Source organism: Scyliorhinus canicula, chromosome 12 (genome assembly GCF_902713615.1).
Source record: "Scyliorhinus canicula chromosome 12, sScyCan1.1, whole genome shotgun sequence".
NCBI classification, from domain to species: domain Eukaryota; kingdom Metazoa; phylum Chordata; class Chondrichthyes; order Carcharhiniformes; family Scyliorhinidae; genus Scyliorhinus; species Scyliorhinus canicula.
This window is the reverse complement of record NC_052157.1, coordinates 72,340,084-72,365,894: the sequence shown is the minus strand read 5'-3', so window position 1 is coordinate 72,365,894 and position 25,811 is coordinate 72,340,084. Positions and strand designations below refer to the sequence as shown.

General features: G+C 51.0%; 1 protein-coding gene across 1 annotated transcript in view; it reads left to right on the top strand.

Moving 5' to 3' along the window:
- Positions 1–23,458, top strand: part of LOC119974282 (guanylate-binding protein 1-like) — an 84,004-nt gene extending 60,546 nt beyond the window's left edge. The window contains exons 10-14 of the mRNA XM_038813054.1: positions 2,772–3,014; positions 17,766–18,046; positions 20,654–20,866; positions 21,387–21,489; positions 23,052–23,458. Coding sequence (XP_038668982.1) covers positions 2,772–3,014; positions 17,766–18,046; positions 20,654–20,866; positions 21,387–21,489; positions 23,052–23,458 — 1,247 coding nt within the window. The remainder of the gene's footprint in view (positions 1–2,771; positions 3,015–17,765; positions 18,047–20,653; positions 20,867–21,386; positions 21,490–23,051) is intronic.
- Positions 23,459–25,811: the final 2,353 nt, after the last annotated feature.

Sequence of the window (25,811 nt, the reverse complement as noted above, 5' to 3'; positions counted from 1 at the left end):
AGTACTGACACACTGAAAAACTGACAGTGCAGCAGTCCCTCAGGACTGACCCTCTGAAAGTGCAGCACTCCCGCAGTACTGACCCTCTGACAGCGCAGCACTCCCTCATTACTGACCCTCTGACAGTGCAGCACTCCCTCAGTGCTGACCCTCTGACAGTGCAGCACTCCCTCAGTACTGACTCTCCAACAGTGCAGCACTCCCCCAGTACTGACCCTCTGAAAGTGCAGCACTCCCTCAGTACTGACCCTCTGACAGTGTGGCGCTCCCTCAGTACTGACCCTCTGACAGTGCAGCGCTCCCTCAGCACTGACACTCTGACAGTGCGGCGCTCCTTCAGTACTGACCCTCTGACAGTGGAGCGCTCCCTCAGTACTGACACTCTGACAGTGCGGCACTCTCTCAGTACTGATCCTTGGACAGTGCAGCGCTCCCTCAGTACTGACCCTCGGATAGTGCAGCGCTCCCTCACTACTGACCCTTGGACAGTGCAGCGCTCCCTCAGTACTGACCCTCGGATAGTGCAGCGTACCCTGAGTACTGATCCTCAGATAGTGCAGCGCTCCCTCTATATTGACCCTCTGACAGTGCAATGCTCCCTCAATACTGACCCTCGGACAGTGCAGCGCTCCCTCACAACTGACCCTCGGCCAGTTCGGTACTCCCTCTGTACTGATCCTCGGATAGTGCGGCGCTCACTTTGCACTGGATACCAGAAGTGTTGGAGAATGAAAGGGTTTGTGAGGCAGAAGAACTGAGGGAGATCAATATTGTTAGAGAAATAGTGCTGGGAAAATTGATGGGATTGAAGGTGAATAAATCCCCAGGGCCTGATAATCTGCATCCAAAGTGCTTAAAGAAGTGGCTCTGGAAATAGTGGATGCATTGGTGGTCATCTTCCGGGATTCTATAGACTCTGGAACAGTCCCTGCTGATTGGAGTGTAGCTCACGTCACTCCGATATTCAAAAATGGAGGTAGAGAGAAAACGGGGAATTACAGACCAGTAAGCCTAACATTGGTAGTGGGGCAAATGCTTGAATCTATTATCAAGGACTTTGTCATGGAACATTTAGAAAGTAGAGTAAGTATAGATTTATGAAGGTGAAATCATGCTTGATTAATCCGTTGGAATTCTTTGAAGGTGTAACTAGTACAGTTGACAAGTGGGAGCCAGTTGATGTGGTATATTTGGACTTTCAGAAGGCGTTTGGCAAAGTCCTGCTTAAGAGATTATTGTGCAAGATGAAACTGCATGGGACTGGGGGAAGTGCATTGAGGTGAATAGAAAACTGGTTGGCGGAGAGGAAATAAAGAGTAGGAATTAATGGATCCTTTTCAAATTGGCAGGCAGTAGCTAGTGGGGTACCACAGGGATCGGTGCTGGGACCCCAGCTATTCACAATATATATTAATGATTTAGATGAGGGAACAAAATGTAACAGCTCAAAGTTTGCAGATGATACCAAGTTGGGTGGACGGATGAATTGTGATGAGGATGCAGAGATCCTACAGCATGATCTGGGCAGGTTGGGCGAGTGGGTAAATCAATGGCAGATACAGTATAATTTGGATAAGTGTGAGGTTATTCACTTTGGAAGCAAAAACAGGAATGCAGATTACTACCTGAATGGTTGTAAATTGGGAGAGAGGAGTGTGCAGCGGGACCTGGGTGTCCTTGTGCACCAGTTGCTGAAGGTAAGCATGCAGGTGCAGCAGGCGGTAAAGAAGGCGAATGGTACGTTGGTCTTCATTGTGAGAGGTTTAGAGTACAGAAGCAGGGATGTGTTGCTGCAATTATACAGGTACTTGGTGAGGCCACACCTACAATATTGTAGTTTTGGTCTACTTTTCTGAGGAAGGATGTTCTTGCTCTCAAGGGAGTGCAGCAAAGGTTTACCAGACTGATCAGCCATAATCATGATAAATGGCGGAGCATGCTCGAAGGGCCAAAAGGCCTCCTCTTGCTCCTATCTGCTATGTATCTATGTACCTGACCCTCGGACAGTGCGTCGCTCCCTCAGAACTGACCATCGGGCAGTGCGGTGCACACTTAGTACTGACCCTCGGACAGTGCAGTGCTCCTTCAGTACTGACCCTCTGACAATGCAGCACTCCCTCAGTACTGACCCTCTGACAGTGCAGCACTCCCTCAGGACTGACCCTTTGACAGTGCAGCACTCCCTCAGTACTGACCCTCTGACAGTGCAGCACTCCCTCAGTACTGACCCTCTGACCATGCAGCACTCCCTCAGTACTGACCCTCTGACAGTGCAGCGCTCCCTCAGTACTGACCCTCTGACAGTGTGGCGCTCCCTCAGTACTGACCCTCGGACAGTGCAATGCTCCTTCAGTACTGACCCTCTGACAGTGCAGCACTCCCTCAGGACTGACCCTCTGACAGTGCAGCACTCCCTCAGTACCGACCCTCTGACAGTGCAGCACTCCCTCAGTACTGACCCTCTGACAGTACAGCACTCCCTCTGACCCTCGTACAGTGTGATGCTCCCTCAGTACTGACCCTCTGACAGCGTGGTACTCCCTCAGTACTGACCATCCATGAGGGCAGCGCTACCATTCGGAGTGGTAATGGGGAGTGTCAGGCTAGATTATTGGCTCACATCTCTGGACATTCTGTGAAGCCCATGACCGCTTGATTCAGGGGTGAGAGTGCTGCCCATGGAGCCACTGCTGACTGTCCTAATCAGGGTGCATTTGGTTTTAACGTCTTAAGAGGTGATTTGTTAAAAAACATATATTCTTTCCTTTCAGGCTCCAATAAAAAAATTCAGGACTACAACCTTCCCAGGGAATGCATCAGGAATTATTTCCCCAGTCTCAAGTGTTTCGTGTTTGACAGACCAGCCGATAAAGAGGTGATGAAAAATATGGACCGGATTCCAGATTCCGGCCTGGATCCAGCCTTTGTGAAACAGGCTCATAGTTTTCTGAAGTATGTTTACAGCACAGCGCAGATAAAGAGACTGAAAGGAGGCCACATAGTCACCGGGAGAAGTAAGTGCTAGGGTTTGTCGTTCAGGGCAGTGTGATCGAAACAGAGCGTTAAAGATAGAGGGGAGAGATCCCCTGTATGAAGGTGAGAGTCAGTTTCACTCAATGATATGAGGACGGATTGACCACTGACACTGTCCACACTTCATAAATATCAAAGAATCTCAAAGCACAGAGGAGGCCATTCACCCACAATGTCTGTACTGGCCCTTTGACAGGTCTATCTAATAAGTCCATGACACCGAGTCTTTTCCCACAACACTTCAAACTTTTTGTTATCATGTATCCAATTCCAGACTTCCGGTGGAGACCATGGAGTGAGTGGTCGCACATTCGGTGGCTCCTGCTCTGGGCGGAATTGTTTGGTCCTTGTTACCGTTCACAGGCGTGTTTTCTGGTAAAAAGTACAGGAACAGATAGAGCTAAGGATTCTCCTTCAGGTGGGCATATGTTAGCCCGATCAAACAAGGGACGCAACTGTAAAGGGGTAAGTCAGACCAGGAGCTTTCGCGAAGTGCGACAGAAGGAAAGATGGTGGAGAGCCCTCTGGTGTCATTGTCCGCTCAGTGGTCCACAGTATAGTTGATGGAATTTTTGACTTCCAATTTCCGGCAGCAAAGCATCAGAGGACCTGGCTGAGATGGCAGACCCTATTCGGGCAGCCCTTGGATAGAGTGGAGCAGAGGTTGGAGGTACATAGTCACCCCAAAAAGTGGAAGAGTCGGCTGCGGAGCATGAGGAACGACTGGCATCATTGTAGGCAGAGATTACCCTGGCGGAGTTGGGCCAAAAGAAGCTGATGGAGAAAGTGACGATTTGGAGAATTGGTCGAAGAGGCCGAATCTCCCAATTGTGGGGCTGCCGAAGGCATTGAGGAATGCAGGCCACAAAGTATGTAGCTAGCATGCTTGGGAAGCTGGTAGGGAAGAGGGACCCCACTGAGGTGGATTGAGTGTACAGGTCACTGAGGAGAAGGCCGAAGGTGGGGGAGCAGCGCGGGTGATGTTTGGATATTTGCATAGATACAAGGAGAAGATTCTGTGGTGGGTGAAGGAGACAAGGAAGTGAGATTGGGAAGGGAATGTGATTTGGATCTACCAGGATCTGGGCGAGAAGTGCTGGGCTGGGTTCAAATGTCAAAGCACTCCTGTTCAAGGAAGGAGTGAAATTAGGGGTGCTGTACCCAGCCCGGTTGTGGTCACGTACCAGGGCCAGGAGTTCTACATGGACACGCTGGAGGAGCCGAGCGGGTTTGTAGAGACCATAGTCTTCACAGAATCAGAGAAAAATACAGTGCAGAAATGCCGTTCAGCCCATTGAGTCTGCATGAAAGGCACCTGATCTGCCAATCCTAATCCCATTTTGCCCAAAGCCTCAAATAATAATACGTGCCGAGTGCTTATCCAGGTACTTTTTAAAAGATGTGAGGCAACCTGCTTCTACCACCCTCCCAGGCAGTGCGTTCCAGACTATCACCACCCTCTGGGTAAAAAGGTTTTTCCTGAAATCACCCCTGAACCTCCCGCCCCTCACCTTGAACTTGTGACCCATCGTAACCGACCCTTCAACTAAGGGGAATAGCTGTTCCCTATCCACCCTGTCCATGTCCTTCATAATCATGTACACCTCGATCAGGTCGCTCCTCCGTCTTCGCTGCTCCAGCGAAAACAACCCAAACCTATCCAGCCTCTCTTCATAACAAAAATGTTCCATCCCAGACAACATCCTGGTGCAATGTCTCTGCACCCTCTCCAGTGCAAACACATCCTTCCTATAATGTGGCGACCAGAACTGCACACAGTACTCCAGCTGTGTGGCCTCACCGATGTTCTTTATAACTCCAACATGACTGCCTTGCTTTGGTAATCTGTGCCACGATTGATAAAGGCAAGTGTACCATATGTCTTTTCATCACCCTATTAACCTGCCCTTCTGCCTTCAGAGATCTATTTACAAATATGCCAAGGTCTCTTTGTTCCTCAGGACTCCCCTGTGTGGTGCCATTCATTGAATATTTCCTTGTCAAATTGCTCCTTCCAAAATGTAACACCTCACACTTTTCTTTTTTTTTTTAAATAATTTTTATTGAAAGAGTTTTTCCATACAGACATTTACCCCTACTAATTTTTAAATTATTTACAACACAATCCCTCTAGGCAAATATCCCTCCCTCGCCCGCCCCCTCGCGCGCCCCAGCCCTCCCCCCCCCCCCCCCCCCCCAAGCAACAACTTAACAAACAAGGCAGCCTACAGTTTCAGACATGAGCAGCGAGCAGACTTGCCCGCGTTACAGTCGTGCATGTCCCCCCACGACCATTGCTGCCCCCCCTTCCCCTCCCCTCCCCCCCCCCCCCTCCCGCCCCCTCCCCCCCCCCCCCCCCGGGTTGCTGCTGCCACGACCCCGTACGCCTATCTTTGATCTAAAAAGTCAAGGAAAGGTTGCCACCGCCTGGAGAATCCCTGTACCGACCCTCTCAGGGCAAATTTGATCCTTTCTAGCTGAATATAGCTAGCCATATCGTTAATCCAAGTTTCAACGCTTGGAGGCCTCGCGTCCTTCCATTGAATTAATATCCTTCGTCGAGCCACTAGGGACGCAAAGGCCAGTATTCCGGCCTCCCTAGCCTCCTGTACCCCCGGTTCTACCCCGACCCCAAAGATCGCAAGCCCCCATCCTGGTTTGACCCTGGACCCCACCACCTTCGACACCGTCCTTGCCACCCCCTTCCAGAACCCTTCCAGCACCGGACATGCCCAGAACATATGCACATGGTTCGCTGGGCCTCCCAGACATCTGACACACCTATCCTCACCCCCAAAGAACCGGCTCATCCTTGTCCCCGTCATGTGAGCTCTATGCAGCACCTTAAATTGAATGAGGCTCAGCCTCGCACACGAGGAGGAAGAATTGACCTTCTCCAGTGCATCTGCCCACGTCCCGTCTTCTATCTGCTCTCTCAGCTCCACTTCCCACTTGGCTTTCAGCTCCTCCCCTGATGCTTCTTCCGCCTCCTGCATTATCTTGTAGATGTCTGATATCTTCCCCCCTCCGACCCAGACCCCCGAGAGCACCCTATCACTCGCCCCCTTACTGGGGAGCAGGGGGAACCCCTCCACCTGCCGCCTAGCAAATGCCTTCACTTGTAAATATCTGAACATGTTTCCCGGGGGGAGCTCAAACTTCTCCTCCAGCCCTCCCAGGCTCGCAAACCTCCCCTCTATAAATAGGTCCTTCAGCTGCCGTATGCCCACCCTGTACCAGCTCTGAAATCCCCCGTCGATGTTCCCCGGGATGAATCTATGGTTTCCTCTTATTGGCGCCGCCAACAGACCTCCCATTTCCCCCCTGTGTCGCCTCCACTGCCCCCATATCTTGAGGGTGGCCGCCACCACCGGGCTCGTGGTGTACCTCGTGGGGGGGAGCGGCCATGGTGCCGTTACTAGGGCCCCCAGGCTTGTGTTGCCACAGGACGCCCTCTCCATTCGTTTCCAAGCTGCCCCCTCCCCTTCCATCATCCACTTGCGCACCATTGACACATTTGCCGCCCAGTAATACCCCGAGAGATTGGGTAGTGCCAGCCCTCCACTGTCCCTACTCCGCTCCAAAAAGACCCTCCTCACCCTTGGGGTGCCATGCGCCCACACGTAGCTCATGATGCTACTCGTCACCTTTTTGAAGAAGGCCCTAGGGAGGAAGATGGGCAAGCACTGAAATAAAAACAAGAACCTTGGGAGGACCGTCATTTTGATTGACTGCACCCTGCCCGCCAGCGACAACGGTACCATGTCCCACCTCTTAAATTCCTCCTCCATCGGTTCCACCAGCCTGGAAAAGTTCAACTTGTGGAGGGTCCCCCAGTTCCTTGCCACCTGCACCCCTAAGTACCTAAAGCTCTTTCCTGCTCGCTTGAAGGGGAGTCTCCCAATACCCTCTCCCTGATCCCCCGGGTGTATCACAAAAAACCTCGCTTTTGCCCAAATTTAGTTTGTACCCCGAAAAGTCCCCAAACTCTGCTAATAGTTCCATTATCTCCGGCATTCCCCCTTCTGGGTCTGCCACGTACAGCAGTAGATCATCCGCATACAGCGATACTCGATGTTCCTCCCCTCCCCTAGTCAGTCCTCTCCACCCCCCTGAACCCCTCAGTGCCATCGCCAACGGTTCAATCGCCAGTGCGAAAAGTAGGGGGGATAGGGGACATCCCTGCCTGGTCCCTCGGTGGAGCCCGAAATACTCCGACCTCCTCCCGTTTGTCACTACACTCGCCGTCGGGGCCGAGTAGAGCAACTTCACCCACTTAATAAACCCTTCCCCAAACCCAAACCGTTCCAACGTCTCCCACAGGTACTCCCACTCCACCCTATCGAATGCCTTCTCCGCGTCCAGTGCTACCACTATCTCAGCCTCCCCCTCCACTGCCGGCATCATAATTACATTCAGCAATCTCCGCACGTTCGTGTTGAGCTGCCGCCCCTTCACGAACCCTGTCTGGTCCTCATGGATTACCCCTGGCACACAATCCTCTATTCTAGCTGCCAGGATCTTTGCCAGCAACTTGGCATCCACGTTCAGAAGCGAGATAGGCCTGTAGGACCCGCACTGCACGGGGTCTTTATCCCGCTTCAATATCAGGGAGATCAGAGCCTGCGACATTGTCGGGGGCAGAACCCCCCCCTCTCGCGCCTCATTAAAGGCTCGTACCAGTACCGGTCCCACCAAGTCCACATTTTTCTTGTAGAATTCCACCGGGAACCCATCTGGCCCCGGCGCCTTCCCTGCTTGCATCTGACCTATTCCCTTGACTAGCTCCTCTAGCCCTATTGGCGCCCCCAGCCCTTCTACCAGCCCCTCCTGGACCCTTGGGAACCTCAATTTGTTTAGGAAGTCCTCCATTCCCCCTCTCCTCGTCGGCGGCTCAGACCGATACAACTCCTTGTAAAAATCCCTGAAGACCCCATTCACTTCTTGCCCCTTCTGCACTACCTTCCCGCCCCTCTCCTTCACTCCCCCAATCTCCCTAGCCGCATCTCGTTTGCGAAGCTGGTGTGCCAGCATTCTGCTCGCCTTTTCCCCATACTCATAGACTGCGCCCTGTGCCCTCCTCCACTGCGTCTCTGCCTTCCTGGTGGTCAGCAGGTCGAACTTGACCTGCAGGCTGCGCCGTTCTCCCAGCAGCCCCTCCTCTGGTGCCTCCGCATATCTCCTATCCACTTCCAATAGCTCCCCCACCAGCCTCTCCCTCTCCTGCCTCTCCTTTCTTTCTCTGTGTGCCCTTATGGAGATCAGCTCTCCCCTGATCACTGCCTTCAGGGCCTCCCAGACCATCCCCACCTGCACCTCACCCGTGTCATTCAAGTCCAGATAGCTCTCAATGCTCTTCCGGACCCTTTTACACACCTCGTCGTCCGCTAACAGCCCCACATCCAGCCGCCACAGCGGGCGCTGGTCCCGCGCCTCCCCCATTTCCACATCCACCCAATGTGGTGCATGATCAGAGATCGCAATGGCCGAGTACTCAGCTTCCCGTACCCTCGGGATCAGCCCCCTGCTCAACACGAAGAAATCGATTCTGGAGTACACTCTATGGACGTGGGAGAAAAAGGAATACTCCCTCGCCCTCGGCCTACCAAACCTCCATGGGTCTACTCCTCCCATCTGCTCCATGTACCCCCTCAGCACTTCTGCCGCTGCCGGCCTCCTATTGGTCCTTGAGCTCGATCTGTCTAGCCCAGGGTCCAGCACTGTGTTAAAGTCCCCCCCCATGATCAAGCCCCCTGCCTCCAGTCCCGGAATGAGGCCCAATAGGCGCCTCATAAAACCCGCGTCATCCCAGTTCGGGGCATATACGTTGACCATCACCACTTTCTCCCCCTGCAGCTTACCCTTCACCATCACATACCTACCCTCCTTATCCGCCACCACCTCCTCCGCCACGAACGACACCCTCTTTCCCACCAGAATCGCCACCCCCCGGTTCTTTGCATCCAATCCAGAGTGGAACACCTGTCCCACCCACCCCCTTCTCAGGCGAACCTGGTCCACTACCTTCAAATGGGTCTCCTGTAACATTGCTACATCAGCCTTCAGTCCCTTCAGGTGTGAGAATACCCTTGATCTCTTGACCGGCCCATTCAGCCCCCTCACGTTCCAAGTGATCAGCCGGGTTGCGGGACGACCCGCCCCCTTCCCCTGCCGATTAGCCATGTCCTGTTCCCTGCTCGCCCCGGGTCGACCCTCCCCTTCTGACCCGCTCCCCATGGCGATGCCCCCCTCCCCCCACCTCTCCAGTCCTCCACTTCCCGTTTCTGGTCTTTCCAGCAGCAACCCGGTGTCCCTCCCTCACCCCCCCCCCCCCCCCCCCCCCCCCAGGCTAGGACCCCTCCTAGCCGCGATGTACCCTCCATCGTACTCCCGTAAGTCAGCTGGTTCACGCTGACCCGGCTGCTCCTGCCACACTCCGACTCCCCCCGGCTCGGGGGGGGCCTCCCCCCCCTTGCCACTCCTCCCTGGCCCCGCTCCAGCGCGGGAAAGGTCGCCATTGCTAGCCACGCCCCGCACTCCTCCCCTCCCCCCTCCTCTGCCCCGCGCGCGGGAAAACAGAGGAAAGCCCGCGCTTTCGCCCTGCCACACCCCACCCCGCCATCTTCAGTTCCACCCCCGTCCCCGTCCATGCCTGTAAAGAACCCCCCCTAGGAGCCCATATCCCCGATCTGCTCTCCCCCCCGTCCCGCCTCCCCAACTTAACATTATAAATAACAGATAGATAACAAATAACAATGTACTTAACAATCGCCCTCTACCAAACAGTATAAATAACCATAAATAACCATGAATAACCACAATAACAATAACTAAGGGAAGTTGGCAAAGGGGGGAAAAAACATCAGAAGAAAAACCCACAGCAAGAGTTCAAAATCCAAACAAAGAATTCAGCTGAAAGTACCCGAACGGCTACGGCCGCCAAGTATCCCCTGGGTCTAATTCGAGTCCAGTTTCTCTTCCTGTACAAAGGCCCACGCCTCCTCCGGGGACTCAAAATAGTGGTGTTGGTTCCTGTAGGTGACCCACAAGCGCGCTGGCTGCAGCATTCCGAACCTGATCCGTTTTGCATGTAGCACCGCCTTCGTCCGGTTGTACCGGGCCCGCCGCTTAGCCACCTCCGCATTCCAGTCCTGGTAGACCCTCACCGTCGAATTCTCCCACTTACTGCTCCTTTCCCTCTTGGCCCACTCCAGCACTCTCTCACGGTCGCTGAGTCGCTGGAACCGCACCAGCACCGCCCTCGGGGGCTCATTTGCTCTTGGCCTCCTAGCCATGACCCTGTAGGCCTCTTCCAGCTCCAGGGGCGAAGGGACGGCCCCTGCCCCCATCAGGGAGCTCAGCATTTCTGCTACGTATCCCGGGAGGTCTGACCCCTCCAGGCCTTCTGCCAGGCCCAAGATCCTCAGGTTCGTCCGCCTCATTCGGGTATCCAGCTCCTCAAAACGGCTCTGCCATTTCAGGTGGAGTGCCTCGTGCACCTCTACCTTTCCCACGAGGACCGTGGCCTCCTCCTCCCTCACAGTCATCTCCTGCTGCAGCTCCCGAATCGACGCCTCTTGGGTCGCCTGTGCCCCCATCAGCCTGGTGGTCGTCGCATTCATTGACTCCAAGAGCTCCATTTTCAGCTCCGTAAAGAAGCGCAGGAGAGCGGCCTGCTGCTCCTCCGCCCATTTCCTCCATTCCTCGGGTGCGCCACCGGCCGCCATTTTGGTTTTCTTCCCCCGCTTTTTTCTGGGAGCTGCTGTTGCTTTCTTTACCACCCCACTCCGGGTACCGACCATAAAGTTGGTCTGGTTCTCTTCAGGGAGCCTTCCCCCACCGGGATTTGTCCTTACAGCGCCGTTGGGGCCCTCCAATCGGCCCGAAAACACCTTTGTAGCAGGAGCAGCCAAACGTGCGACTTAGCTGGTCATAGCCGCAACCGGAAGTCACCTCACACTTTTCAAGATTAAATTCCATCTGCCACTTTTCTGCCCATTTGACCATCCCGTCCAAATCTTCCTGTAACCTCAGACTCTCAGCTTCACAGTTAACCACTCAGCCTATCTTTGTGTCGTCCGCAAACTTACTGATCCTACCCCCCACATAGTTATCCAAATAATTTATATAAATGACGAATAATAGGGGACCTGGCACAGATCCCTGTGGTACGCCACTGGACACTTGCTTCACCCTCAGTTTCCTACAGCTCAGCCAGCTGTGAATCCACCCTATCAAGCTTCCCTGTAGTCCATGTGCATGTGCCTTCTTTACAAGTCTCCCATGTGGGACCTTGTCAAATGCTTTGCCGAAATCCATGTAAACAACATCAACTACACTACCCTCATGTGCACTTAGTCACGTGCTCAAAAAATTCAATCAAATTTGTTGGACATGACCTCCCTCTGACAAAGCCATGCTGACTATTCATAATCAAACCTTGCCTCTCCAAGTTGAGATATTTATTTCTTTTATAACCTATATTGTCACAAGTAGGCTGACATTAACACTGCAATGAAGTTACTGTGAAAAGCCCCTAATCACCACATTCCGGAGCCTGTTCGAGTACACAGAGGGAGAATTCAGAATGTCCAAATTACTTATTGCACATCTTTCAGGACTTGTGGGAGGAAACCGGAGCACCCGGAGGAAACCAACGCAGACACGGGGAGAACGTGCAGACTCCACACAGACAGTTACCCAAGACGGGAATCGAACCTGTGACCCTGGAACTGTGAAGCCATAGTGCTAACCACTATGCTATCATGCTGTCCATAGATTCTCTCCTTCAGAATTTCCCCCATTAGTTTCCCTGATGTGAGACTCACTGACCGCTAGTTCCCTGGCTTATCCCTACAGCCTTTCTTAAATAGTGGGTCCACATTCGTGGTTCTCCAGTCCTCTGGCACCTCTCCCATGGCCAGAGAGGAATTATAAATTTGGATCAGGGCCCCTGCAATCTCCTCCCTCACCTCCCACAGTAACCTGGGGCAAAGTTTTTCCGGACCTGGAGATTTCTCCACTATCAAGCCTGCCAACACCTCCAATACATTGTTCCTCCTTATGACAACTTGCTCAATAACCTGAGAGTCTGTCTCCCCGAGTTCCATATCTGCCTCCTTATCCTCTTGGGGGAAGGCAGATGTGAAATATTCATTTAACACTATACCAATGTCCTCTGGTTCCACCCCAGATTCCCCCTGGGTCCCTAATGGGCCCTGCTTGTTCCCCCCGAGTTATCCTCTTCCCATTGATATACTTAGAGGATATCTTGGGATTTTCCCTACTTTTACCAGCTCGAGATTTCTCACATCCCCTGTTTGATCTCCTAATTGCTTTCTTAAGCTCCATCCTGCACTTTCTGTATTCCGCTAATGCCTCTGTTGATTTGCTCCCCTTGTACTTATTAAAAGCCTCTAATTCCCTTCACATTGTATCCTGAATATCTCTGGCCATCCATGCTTCTCTGGGCTTGTTACTCCTTCCTATTACAGGAACATGTTGGACCTGTACCCTCCCCATTTCCTCTTTGAACACCCCCCCCCCCCCCCCGCCCCCCTCACTGCTCTTCTGTAGATCTCCCCACCTGTAACTTGTTTCAATCTACCTTGGCCAGACCCTGCCTTATTTTATTAGCGTCTGCTCTCCCCCAATCCAAGACCTTTTTCTGCAATTTGTCTATTTCCTTGTCCATAACAAACTTAAATTGCACCATGTTGTGGTCGCTATCACTAAAATGCTCCCCCACAATTTCATCACCCAACTGCCCGGCTTCATTCCCCAGAATTAGGTCCAGCACTGCACCATCCCTTATTGGACCTTCCACATGTTGAGCGAAAAAGTTCTCTTGTATATATTTTATGAACTCTGCTCCATCTAAGCCCTCAACACAATGACTACCCCAGTTAATGTTGGGAAAGTTGAAATCACCCACTATAATGACCCTATTATTATTTGTACAGACTTCTGCAAATTGTGCTCATATTTACTTCTCAATTTCCCACTATCTGGAGGTCTATAATAAACATCTAGCAATGTGGCTGCCCCTTTATTATTTAATTTAAAGCCACCCAAAGATATCATCTCCCCTTACTGCAGTAATTGACTCCTTAACTAATGCTGCAATGCCTCCCCCTCTTTTGCCCCCTCCCCTGTCCCTCCTGAAGATTCTGTATCCCGGAATGTTAAGCTGCCAATCCTGCCCCTCCATCCACCACGTCTCCGTGATGGCTACTGTATCATAGTTCCACATGTCAACCCTCGCCCTTAACTCATCCATTTTATCTGTAATACTCCAGGCATTAAAGTAGAGGCCATTCAGCCTTGTCTTAATCGCCTGAAACTTATTACCGCTGTACTCCCTCTAAGCTGATTGTTTTTCTGTGTTATACTGTGTCTCTATTCTGCTAACAATCTGTGTCCCCGTCCGCTGCCAAATTAGTTTAAACTCCTTCCAACAGCACGAGCAAACCCACCAGCAAGGATGTTAGTCCCCCTCTGGTTCAGATGTCCCGCTTGTACAGATCCCACCTTCCCAGAAATGGTCCCAATGGTCCAGGAATCTAAAACCCTTTCCTCTGCACCAACTCTTAAGCCACGCATTCATCTGTGTTATTCTCCTATTTCTATACTCGCTAGCGCGTGGCACTGGGAATAATTTAGAGATTACAACCCGAGAGGTCCTGCTTTTTAGTCCACAGCCCAGCTTCCTGAATTTCTGATGCAAGAGCTCATCCCTCTTTCTACCTCTGTCATTGATACCAACATGTGCCATGACCTATGCCTTATCACCCTCCCCCTTCAGGATGCCCTGTGGCCGTTCAGTGTCATCCCGGACCCTGGCACCAGGGAGGCAACACACCATCCTAGAGTTACTTTGATGGCCACAGTAAGACCTATCTGTTCCAGTAACAATTGAATCCCCGACCACTATAGAGCTGCATTCTTCCCCCTCCCCTCTTGTGCAGCAGAACCACCCATGGTGCCATTAAGTTGGCTGCCAAACGTCTCCTCTGTGCAGTCACCCCCCCCCAACAGTATCCAAAACAGTAAATCTATTCGAAAGGGGGGTGGCCAAGGGGACTCCTGTACCACCTTCCTACCTCTACTCATCCTGGTGGCCACCCATGCTCTCTCTGCTTGTTCAATCCTCACCTTGTGGTCTTGTAAGAACTTTGGACTAGGGAGATACCATCGGGGGGGGGAGTGTTGGTGTTTTGCAGTTGGGTTGAATGTTGTTTCATGTGGGTTATTGGGGTTGTGGGTACAAGTGGGAAGGTTGAGGAGTGGATGCGAGGGATTGGGGGTTTGGGGGAAGGCAGTTGACTTGAGTGGGGGCCACCATGCTAGCAGATTGGCTAGTTAATAGGAGTTGGTGGGGGATGTATCTATTGTGAAGCGGGGTGTTGGGGGCTGGTTTCCTTTCTCTTTTTCCCTGTTAGGAATGGCGGGGGGTGGTGGATGTGGGGGGGGGGGGGGGGGAGTGATGGGTTGCTGACATGGTGGAGTTGGTGTGGTGCAGTTGTTTAAGGGATGACTGCATCAGATATCTTGGGGAGACCCTGGTTAAAGCGGGGATATGGCTGACCGGAAGCAGCAGGGGACAGGGACAACCCCTGACCTGGCCGATTTAATGGAATGATTGGGGATTAAATGGCCTTGTTAAGAGGTCGTGCATATTCATGCAGTTGAGGAGTTTGAAGGCGAGCATTTGAAGGTGGTGGATCAGACGAGGCTGAGGAAGGCTTGGGTGGGACAGGTGTTTCATTCAGAGCTGGATATGGAAACCAGCAGTGTTGGTTAATAAGAGGGTGCCCTTTGCAGTGGGGAGCATAGTTGCGGACCCTGGTGGCCGCCAGATTGGAACCCATAGTGCTGGTGAACATTTATGCCCCAAATTGGAATGATGTGCAGTTCGCTGTGGAGTTTGAGGCAGGTTCTGGCAAAGATCTCAGGTCTGCACACGCATTGGCTGATCATGGGGGGGGGATTGCTGGAAGAGATTTTAATATGGGGCTGGATCCTCAATCACCAGGCAGGAATGTTCTCTTCCAGTCGGGGAACACTTCAGCAGTCAAGGGCATTCAGCCTCTGATCTCCGGGTAAGCGTTCTCCAAGGCTGCCTTCAGGACGCGCGACAACGCAAAATCGCCGAGCAGAAACTAATAGCCAAGTTCCACACACATGAGTACAGCCTCAACCAGGACCTTGGATTCATGTCGCATTACATTCATTCCCCCACCATCTGGCCTGGACTTGCAAAATCCTACCAACTGTCCTGGCTTGAGACAATTCACACCTCTTTAACCTGGGGTTCCCCCTATCTCTGGATCTGTAAAGACTTAATTACCTGCAAATGCTCTCATTCGAAGCATTGTCTGGCATCTTTGACTTTGTCTCTATGTATGTTTCTGGAACAAACCTCTTCATTCACCCGAGGAAGGAGCAGTGCTCTGAAAGCTAGTAATTTGAAACAAACCTGTTGGACTTTAACCTGGTGTTGTAAGACTTCTTACTCACCCCAGTCCAACGCCGGCATCTCCACATCATGTGAGAAGATAGGGGTGGCTATCTAGAATATGTAGACCATAATAAGACCGGGCAGATCTCTGCGACCACGGTGTGGGAGGCACTGAAGGAAGTGGTTAGAGGGGAGTTTATTTCTATTAAGGTGCATAAAGTGAGGGCAGAGCAGGCCGAAAGGCTGAGACTAGTGGAGGCCTTTTGGCAGTGCACTGGAGATATTCCGGTGCCTGAGGAAGCACTGCTGAAGGAGAGGCAGAAGCTCTGGAGTTTGGGCTAATGTCGACAGGGAAGGCAATGGGACAGCTGCACAAGGTCGGAGAGGCAGTGTACGAGTATAGGGAAAAGGTGAGTAGGGTGCTCGTGCATGAGCTGAGGAGGTAGGGGAGGTGGCAGGGATTGGGCAGATAAGGGGAAGGGGGGAGGTGGTGCAGGGTGGTAACAGAGCATGGGGAGGTAAAGGGGGTGTTTGAGGCATTTTATAGGAAATTGTCCAATTCAGAGGCCCTGGCGGGGGAATGAGGGCGTGAGATGGTTCCTGAATGGGCTGGAGTTCCCGAGGATGGATGTGGCGAGGGTATTGGGGCTGAGGATCCCGATCGGTCCGGGTGATGTAGTTGGGGAAGACCCAGGGCCCAGATGGGTTCCAGTAGAGTTTCACAACAGGTTTGTGTCGGAGCTGGGATCCCAATTAGTGGAAATGTACAATGAGTCGGTGGGAACCCCCCCGCCCCCCCTGCTCCCCAACGCTGTGTCAGGCATCTAAATCGCTCATTTTAAAGAAAGACAAAGACCTAGAGCAGGGGTGGGCAAACTTTTCCGTGCAAGGGCCACATTCAGAAATTCACAATTCACAAAGGGCCGCATAGTATATTAAGTAAAATAATTACTTCACCCGGTTATGATTCTGGGCGCCTCATTTAGAACATAGAACAGTACAGCACAGAACAGGCCCTTCGGCCCTCGACGTTGTGCCGAGCAATGATCACCCTACTCAAGTCAACATATCCACCCTATACCAGTAAGTAACCCAACAGCCCCCCCCCCATTAACCTTAAAAAAAAATTTAAAAAAAAAAAAAAACATTTTTTGAAAAATTTTTTTTTTTTTTTTTTTAATGACTTGGTGGGCCGCAGAAATACCTTTGGCGGGCCGCATGCGGCCCGCGGGCCGTAGTTTGCCCACCCCTGACCTAGAGCAATGTGGGTCATACCACCCAATATTGTTATTAAACGTGTATTGGCGAAGGTGCTGGCGGTATGAATAAAGAATTGTGTGCCGGGGTGATAGAGAAGGAGCAGGCGGGTTTTGTGAAGGGGCGGGGAGTGTGATAAAAGTGCCCTTGATGGGCCAGGAGATGGAGGCGGTTGCGTCTATGGATGCGAAGAAGGCGGTTAACAGTGTGGAGTGACCATACTCAACTGAGTGAGATTCTTGTATAGGGTTTCTAAGCCGAATGTGTGGACCAAAATTTGGAGTATTTTGGGTTGCACCGGGGGACGAGGCAGGGGTGCCCGTTCTCACCTTTACCCCAGCGATTGAACTGTTGGCAAATGCACTTAGGGCTTTGAGGGAGTGGCGGGACTTGGGGGGTGGGGGGGGGGGGGGGGGGGGGTGTTGGTTGCTGGAGCACCGAGTCTCTTTATATGTTGATGACCTCTTGTTATATATTGCAAACCCATTTGAAAATTTGACAGGATTATGGGGATCTTGGGGAAGTTCAGTCATTTTTCAGGGTATAAGTTCAACATGGGGAAAAGTGAGGTATTCCTGATCAACGCCCAGGAACGGGTGGGTGGGGGGGGGGGGGGGGGGGGGGGGGGGTTAGCGAGGTTGCCATTTTGATTGGTAGGGATGAACTTTCATTATCTTGGGATACTTGTGGCACAGAGCTGGGCCCAGCTGCACAAATTGAATCTGGCAAAACTGGTGGAGGGAATGAAGGAGGACCTGTCCCATCATAAGGGTGTTCTTCAAGCAGTGTGCCAGCTGAATGCTGAGAGGGTCACCGAGGGTTTGGGGGAGACACACTTTAGGAGTCTGACATATTCCCACTGATTCTCGGAGCTCTGGCGGTTTCCTGGGTGGCCCGATCTCGAATTGCTGGTTCTCATTGTTGAAATGCCATGGTCAGCAGTGTGCTCCCAGCGGAGTTTCCATGTGTATTTTTAATGCCAATGCTGAGCTGACCCTGTGCCTCTCTCCCTCAGTGCTGGGCAGCCTGGCCCTCACCTATGTGGACTCTATCCGCAGCGGGAAGATCCCGTGCCTCGAGAGCACAGTCCACATGTTGTCGGAGATTGAGAACACGGCTGCGGTCACCATGGCATCCAAGGCCTACTCAGAGTGGATGGAGGAACAGGTCAGTCTCCCGACAGAAACTGTGGAGGAACTATCAACGATCCACAATCGGTGTCAATCCCAGGCCCTTCAGCTCTTCATGAAACAATGCTTCAAGGATGAAGGGCAGAGATATCAGCAGGAATTTATGGTGAGTTCAGCTGTATCAGTGTTGCAGGCGCCAGCATTGCTTATCTTGATATCTCTCGTAGAACATGCAGCACTGACGGAGGCCATTTGTCCCATTGCGCCTTTACTGTCTCTTTGAAAGATATATCCAATGAGTCTTGCTCCTCTTTACTCTTTTCTCCATGGTCCTGCTAATTTTTTCCCTCCAAGTTTTATCCAACTTCTTTTTGCTGGTTTGTGTTGAAGCTTCTGTCAGGCAGTGGGTTGTAGACCACCACGTTTTGCTGTCTCCTCATCAGCTGTCCTGCCAATGGAAACAGTTTCTCTTTATTTACTTGGACAAAGCCCTTCATGATTTTGAACACACAAGAACATAAGAAGTAGGAGCAAGAGTAGGCCACCTGGCCCCTCAAGCCTGTTCCGCCATTCAATAAGATCATGGCAGATCTTATTGTGGACTCAGCTCCACTTACCCGCCCGCTCTCCGTAACCTTTAATTCCTTTTCTGATCAAAAATCCACATTAAATTTCAACGAGGTAGCCTCAACTGCTTCACTGGGCAGGATATTCCATAGATTCACAACCCTTTGGGTGAAGGCGTTCCTCCTCAACTCAGTCCTAAATTTGCTCCAGCAGCAAAATCTCTGTTTAACCTTCTCTTCTCTAAGAAGAACATTCTTAGAAGCTCCAGCTCTCTGTATAACTGTACTGCTTCAAGCCAGGAAGCATTCCAATAACTTTGCTGTGAATACCTTATTACGACACCCTGGGCTAGTGCAGTGGTCAGTTCCAGCCCCATGCGCCCTGGAGTCATAACACAAGTGAATTAACTAATCATTCTTATAGCAATACCCAAAGTTTTTGACTCTTGGCTGCCCAGTAATCACAGTCATCAGGTTTGTAAATGTAAACATGGTGGCACAGTGGTAACATTGCTGCCTCTCAGGTTCAACTCCGGCCTTGGGTTACTGTCCGTGTGGAGTTTGTACATTCCCCCTGTGCCTGCGTAGGTTTTTCTGGGTTCTCTGAGTCCTCCCACAGTCCAAAGATGTGTGGGTTAGGTGTATTGGCCATGCTAAATTGACCTTTAGTGTCCAGGGATGTGCAGGTTAGGTTATGGGGTTACAGGGATAGGGTGGGGTGGATGGGGGGAGTCGGCATGGGTAGAGTGCTCATTTGAAGGGTTGGTGCAGATTCGATGAGCTGAATCTTCTGCACTGTAGGGATTCTATGATTCTACTGTTTATTTATAACAAGAATTATCATGAAATATGCAATAAATGCAACATTAATGACGAGCTAATAACTAATACCCACTTTAACTTTCCACACCCACTTCACATCAGCACACAATACAGATAAACAGAGAGGGGTGGAAAGGGGTAAAAATCATAAGTGGATGGAAGAAAGAATCTTTGTTCAAGATGATGGTTTCAGCACACTTTCCTTCACAGCAAGCCTGCAGATTAAAGTCTTTGGTTTACAGCCTGTAATGACCTTGTTTGTAGATTCATTCATTCAGGAACACTGTAGTTTAAAGGCATTACTCACAGCTTTTCCTATAGAGGCACCTTGTTTCTCATCAAACTGTGCTTGTCTGCAGGCCTCTGTAGCTCCAGGAAAACAGAACCAACCAGGCTTACTGGAGAGAGAGAGAAAGAGAGAGAGAGTCAGGCCTCATAGTGGCCTTCTGGAGACAGACAGTTAGATCTTTCTGGAGAGAGTCAGCCGAATACATCTGGAGAGAATTAGCTGGATCTTTCTGTGGAGAAAGTTAGCTGGAACCCCTCACCTTGCTGCCAGAGTCAAAACTAAAACTAAACTGGAATTTCGGGACTCCGAAAAACATTCCAGTGGAATAGGATCCAATCACCAGCTGTTACCGGGCAGAGAACAGCCATTTGGGCCAGTTCATTGGCCACCAGCCTATCAATCAAACTGAGTCCCAACCAACCTCTCTGTTTAAACCAGCACAGTCTTCCGGATACTTCCTGCTTGAATTAAAGGTACAGGCTCCTTGCCTTCATGTGATATTTCCATTAATCACCTGTGGATCAAAAATGTAACGACAGAAATAAAAGAGAGGAGAAATAAGGGAATAAACAGGAAGCACCCTTACCACCTTCATGGCCATCCTTCCAAAAATGTGGTGATGAATTAGAAAAATTAGTTTTTGGTCAAATATATCCAGTAATTGGAAAACCTTCTTTCTCCACAAGCTTTACCTTCTGTTGTAATTTTCGGTGAGGCCTTTGAGCCAACATTTTCTCTTGTAAATTCCTATGTCAACATTGTCCAGTCAGATTTGCTATGTCAACTGTCACAATGTAATGATAGACCCTGGCCACTATGTGGTGCTGTGGAACCTACGACTGAAGAATTTCTTCTCATTCCAGTACTTTCTTGTTATAACTGACAAAGATTCACCAACTGGGAATGTTTTATCTGTTTAATCTTTGCGACTGCTGAACAGGTGAAACATAGGAAGATAAGAACAGGAGGAGGCCACGCAACCCCTCTTGTCTGTTCACCATTCCTGGGCTATCTAAATCTTAACTCTATATACTTATTTCTTAATTAAATAATGCTGTGGCATGTGATTAGCACTTTGTGTCCTTGTTTCTCACAGAATTCAGTGGCTAAAATTTATGCTGACATGTGTGAAAAAAACATGAAGAAATCCTTGGACATCTCGACTGCCATCATGAGGGATCTGGGAGCTGCAATGCAAGAAAAGGCGAAGAATGGATCATATGCAAAGCCGGGAGGCTATGCGGTGTATGTAAAGGACATGGATGAGCTTGTTGAGGGATACCGAGCCAAACCAGGGAAGGGAGTCCAGGTATGGTTTAGAATGCCAGGAATATTGCTGACTGATTTGAGTCACAGCCCAGAATCAATTGCAATATACTAGAGGACCTTATCTAGTCCATGGATCTTAACCATCCCTATCTCTCCAACCATCTCCAGCCCCTACAATCCTCCCTATCTCTATAGCCTCATCCAGCCCTTACAACCAACCCAAAGTCTGTAATCTCCTACAGCCCCTATAATCCTTCCCATCTCTGTAATCTCCTCTAGCGCCTACAACCCTCCTTATCTCTGTAACCTTCTCAACTGCCAGCAACTTTCCCTACCCCTGTATCCTCTCAAGTCCCTACTACCCTCCTAATCTCTGTAACCTGCTCCAGTCCCTACAAGCATCTCTGTCACTATAAACTCCCCCAGCCCCAGAACTATCCGAGATCACTGTGCTTCTCCAATTCTGGCCTCTTCAGTGTCCCTGATTTTCATTGCTTCACCTTTACAGATTGAAGGATAAGGATCTTCTCCCAAAATGAATGAACTCATTTCCTCCACAGGCTGAGAAAATCCTTCAAGACTTTCTGGAAAATAAGCAGCAATTCTCGCAACACCTTCGAATTTTTGATGAGAGCATGTCGGCCAGGGAGAAGGAGCTTGCAGGTACGGTTCTTCAAAATACAAGTAAAATGGCAGCCAACTAGCACTTTTATTGGCTGAAATTGTTTGTCAAGACGTTACTATGGAGAAGGCATCAGGGGACTATAGTCTCCCCAAGCTCTGAGGTATTTCACAAAAAGTACAGGGCTTGAACATATTCCTTTTGTTTGCAGAGAATGGGTCCCGGGTCCCTCTTTATGAATGTGTGTCGCTTTGAGCATGTATAAATGAGCCACATTACGAGTTTGACTGATTATCTTACATTGGTGGTTAGTGTAGGTATTCTAGTGTAGGTTAGTGCGGGGACCCATTCTCCACAAACAAAAGGAATATTTTTCAGTCTTGCACCTCTTTTTGAATTACCCAGGAGCTCAGGGAGCCAGAGGTTCCCTGCTGCTCTCTCCATGGCAATACCTTGGCCAATCGGATTGAAACTGCCAATCAAGCAGCATTCTTCCCTCCTGTAATATGAATTGTTGTGGTAGTTTGATATTTGGCATTCAGAATGAGTGCAACATGTCACTCTTTTCTGCAGGACTCAATTATATCTTATTATCACAGAATCATAGAATCTCTATAGTACAGAATGAGGCCATACAGCCCATCGAGTTGCACCGACCCTTCGAAAAAAACATTATACCACGGCCCAATCCCCACCTTATTCCTGCAAACCCACCCTAAGGGGCAATTTAGAATAGCCAATCTATCTAACCAGCATATCTTTGAACTATTTTGGGTTATATTCCTGGAATTCCTCCATGGAAAACCTATCAGTTGCCTTGAACTAACTCACCCGACGATCCTCATTTGCTTTACTACTATTACAAATTGCACCTTCTACTCACTTCCTCCTTGTCACTCATCTCTGCTCTGTCACTAACCACCTCCCTCCATTGACCCTCTGACTCACCACCACCACCATCCGACCCTCCAAATCTTCACGTCCCTCCCTTAATCCTCAACTCTCCAGCTCTCTCTATCGACCCTCCCACTCAACACCTCCCTCGCTCGACCCCCCACTCGCCACTTTCTTTCCTCGCCCCTCCCACCCGTCACGTCTCTCCCTCAATCCTCCCACTGGTCACCTCCCTTCCTCGACCCTCTGATTCGCCATCTTCCTTCTTTGACCCTCCCACTTGCCACTTCCCTCCAATTGCGTCACTGACCTCCCTGATTCTCCCATTCACCTCCCTACCTCCCTCAACCCAGCCACTCATGGTCTCCCTCACTCAGCCTTCCCACTTGTTAGCTCCCTCCCTTGACCTTCCCACTCGTGACTTCCCTCCCCCTTGCCAACTGCCTCCTCTGACCCTCCAACCCGCCACCTCTCTCCCCCGACCCTCCCACTGGCCGCCTCCTTCCCTCGACAGTTCCACTGGCCATCTCGCTCCCTCGACCCTGCTGTTCCTTTGTACGAGTGAGAATGGAACAGAATGAGATGCTGATCTGGTGAGCTGAGGCCGAGGCTGCTGGGGAGCTTAAACTCCAGCGCAGATGGGTTGGGTTGAACAGGCTCTTGCTGTGCTGTTAAATCCGCTGTATTTCCTCTCGTTCTTTTTGACCAGCTGAACGGGAAAAGGCGGAAGTGGCAGAGCAAGAGAGGAAAGGGAGGGAAGAGGAGCAACGAGCTGCCCAGCAGCTGCTGGAGGACCAGAGGCGGGCGATGGAGGAGAACATGGCCCAACTGCGAGAGAAGCTGAAGCAGGACCAGATCAAATTGCATCAGGAACACGACAAGGTCCTGAAACAAAGACTCGAGGAACAGGAGAAGCTGCAACGCGAAGGATTCCAGACCCGTGTGAAGGCAATGGAGAAACAGATAGACTCCCTGAAGAAGCAGCAGAAAGAGACGGAATCCCCGGCATATCTGGACAGAATTCTTGATATGGCCACTCTGATGCTTCCTCCTCAGTACAAACTCATCCCGGTCAGTGTCAAATTAGTCAAACATCTGTGGACCAAATTCTTATGAGTGATTTTTACATCTTACGCTTGAGCTTTGGCAGTGTTTTTTTAAAATAAATTTAGAGTACCCAATTATTTTTTCCAATTAAGGGGCAATTTAGCATGGCCAATCTACCTATCCTGCACATCTTTTGGGTTGTGGGGGTGAAACCCACGCAGACACGGGGAGAATGTGCAAACTCCACACGGACAGTGACCCAGGGCCGGGATTCGAACCTGGGTCCTCAGCGCCGTAGGCAGCAATGCTAACCACTGTGCCACCGTGCTGCCCAGCTTTCGCAGTGTTGACCAGGAGTTATATAGTGAGGAGGCTAGACAGGAACATCACCTCCACTGCCCCTCTCCACTCCCTAACACTCATCACTCACTAACACAGTGGGAGGTAACCTGGGGCTCATTCGCAATGGTCCACTAAGGTGCTTATTAAGAAGGCGCCTTCGTCCACGTGTCACACAATACATGGAGTTACGGTTACGTCAAACCAGCCATGAATCTATTGACCATCAGGAACAGGCTCAAGGGGAAGAATGGCCTCCTACTCCTATCTCTTACGTTTGAGTGAAATAAAATCACTTACATTTTTTTCACATGAAGCACATTAAAGATTGGGACAGATGTAAGTGGTTTAAATGTTTTGCCAGATTATCTCTTCAGCAGGGCATGTGGGGGTGGGGGGTCTGTCGGGCTTTGCTCGCAGTCCAGGCTGAATGTAGTTAATCCGTAAATCTTCATTATTTAAAGACTGAACCTCAGGTCATTGTAGATTCAATAATAATGTATTATCTATTTTTTAATTAAAATGGAGGGAGGTAATCTCAGGTAAAAGAATGTTGCCTTGGAGATAACTGGACTCATCTGAAAGATTAAGCAAATAAAAGTCAATTGAAACCATTTCTGAGTGTTGATACTGAGATTTGTATGAATTTTAGGGTGAGAATTTCACTGTGTACACAAGAGCAAAGAATGATATTAACTGAAGCTTATATTTTACATTCTTCTTTTCAATAAACCCAACAATCTCATTTGCGTTCTCTCCAAGATTCTCTCCAATACATTCTCTCCTGCTCTCTCTGTGTCTGTTTATTTGTTTCTGCGAGGTCGAGCGTGGCCCCCTCCAAAAGTCGCTGCCGTATTAGGTCAACCTTTAGTGTCGCGAGGCCGCACACAGTAAGGGGTGGCAGGGGCCCGCCAAATTTCAAGGTTAGGCTCTGGAAGTTACACTGGAAGTCCAGGCCGAGTAGTAATGCTGCACAGAGATTGGGGAGGATGTAGAGGCGGAAGCCGCTGAATTCTACGCACTGAACCGTGAGAGTGACCATGCAGAACCCCCGGATCGCCACAGAGTGGGATCCGGAGGCCAGGGAAATTCTTTGATTGGCAGGTTGTACCGCGAGGGAGCAGTGCCTTACCGTATCTGGGTGGATGAAGCTTTCGGTGCTCCCGTAGTCCAGCAGGCAAAGGGTCACGTGCCCATCGATCTTCATGCTGGTCAAGGCGGTGGCTAGATTGTGCAGGCGAGACTGATCATGACCGACGCAAGTCGTGGCTGGTCGTCGCTGGTGTCGCACGATGGGGTGCCCAGGGGGCACGGGTCCTGGAACGATGGTGGTGCCCATGTGCCGTGGGAAAGACAAGATGACGGTGCCCACGGGCCGCATGTGGCGGGGGTTGAAAAAGATGGCGGTGCCCATGGGCCGCACGTGTTCCGTGGAGGGGAAGATGGCGGCACCCACTGGCCGCGCGTGGTCTGAGGGGGAAAGATGGCGGCACCCACTGGCCGTGCATGGTCTGAGGGGGAGAAGATGGTGGCGCCCACTGGGCGTGCGTGGTCCGGGGAGGTGAAGATGGCGGCGCCCATTGTCCGTAAGCGAGGGGGGTCGGGGAAATATCGGTGACTGAGTGGGCCTGGCACACTGTAGCGAAGTGCCCCTTCTTGCCGCAAGCCTTACAAAGGGCGGCGCGGGCCGGGCAGCGTTGGCGAGGGTGTTTCTGTTGCCCACAGAAGTAACATCGGGTCCTCGGGGTTGGCTGGGTAAGGCCCCCGGTGGGGCGGCCGTCTGTGGGGTCCATGATGCGTAGGAGGGGTGGGCCGCACGGCTGGGGGTGTAGGCCTGAATATTGTGCGAGGCAACCGTCATCGATAGCGCTAGTTTATTTGTTTCTGCGAGGTCGATTGTGGCCCCCTCCAAAAGTCGCTGCCGTATGAGGTCTGACCCTATCCCCATAACAAAAGCATCCCACATTAGGTGGTTCGAATGTCTCGTGGCCGTGATGGCCTGACAGTCACAGTCTCTGACTAAGCGCGCCAGAAATCTTCTCCAGACTCACCAGGGAGCTGGCAGCGATTTGAGAGTACATGT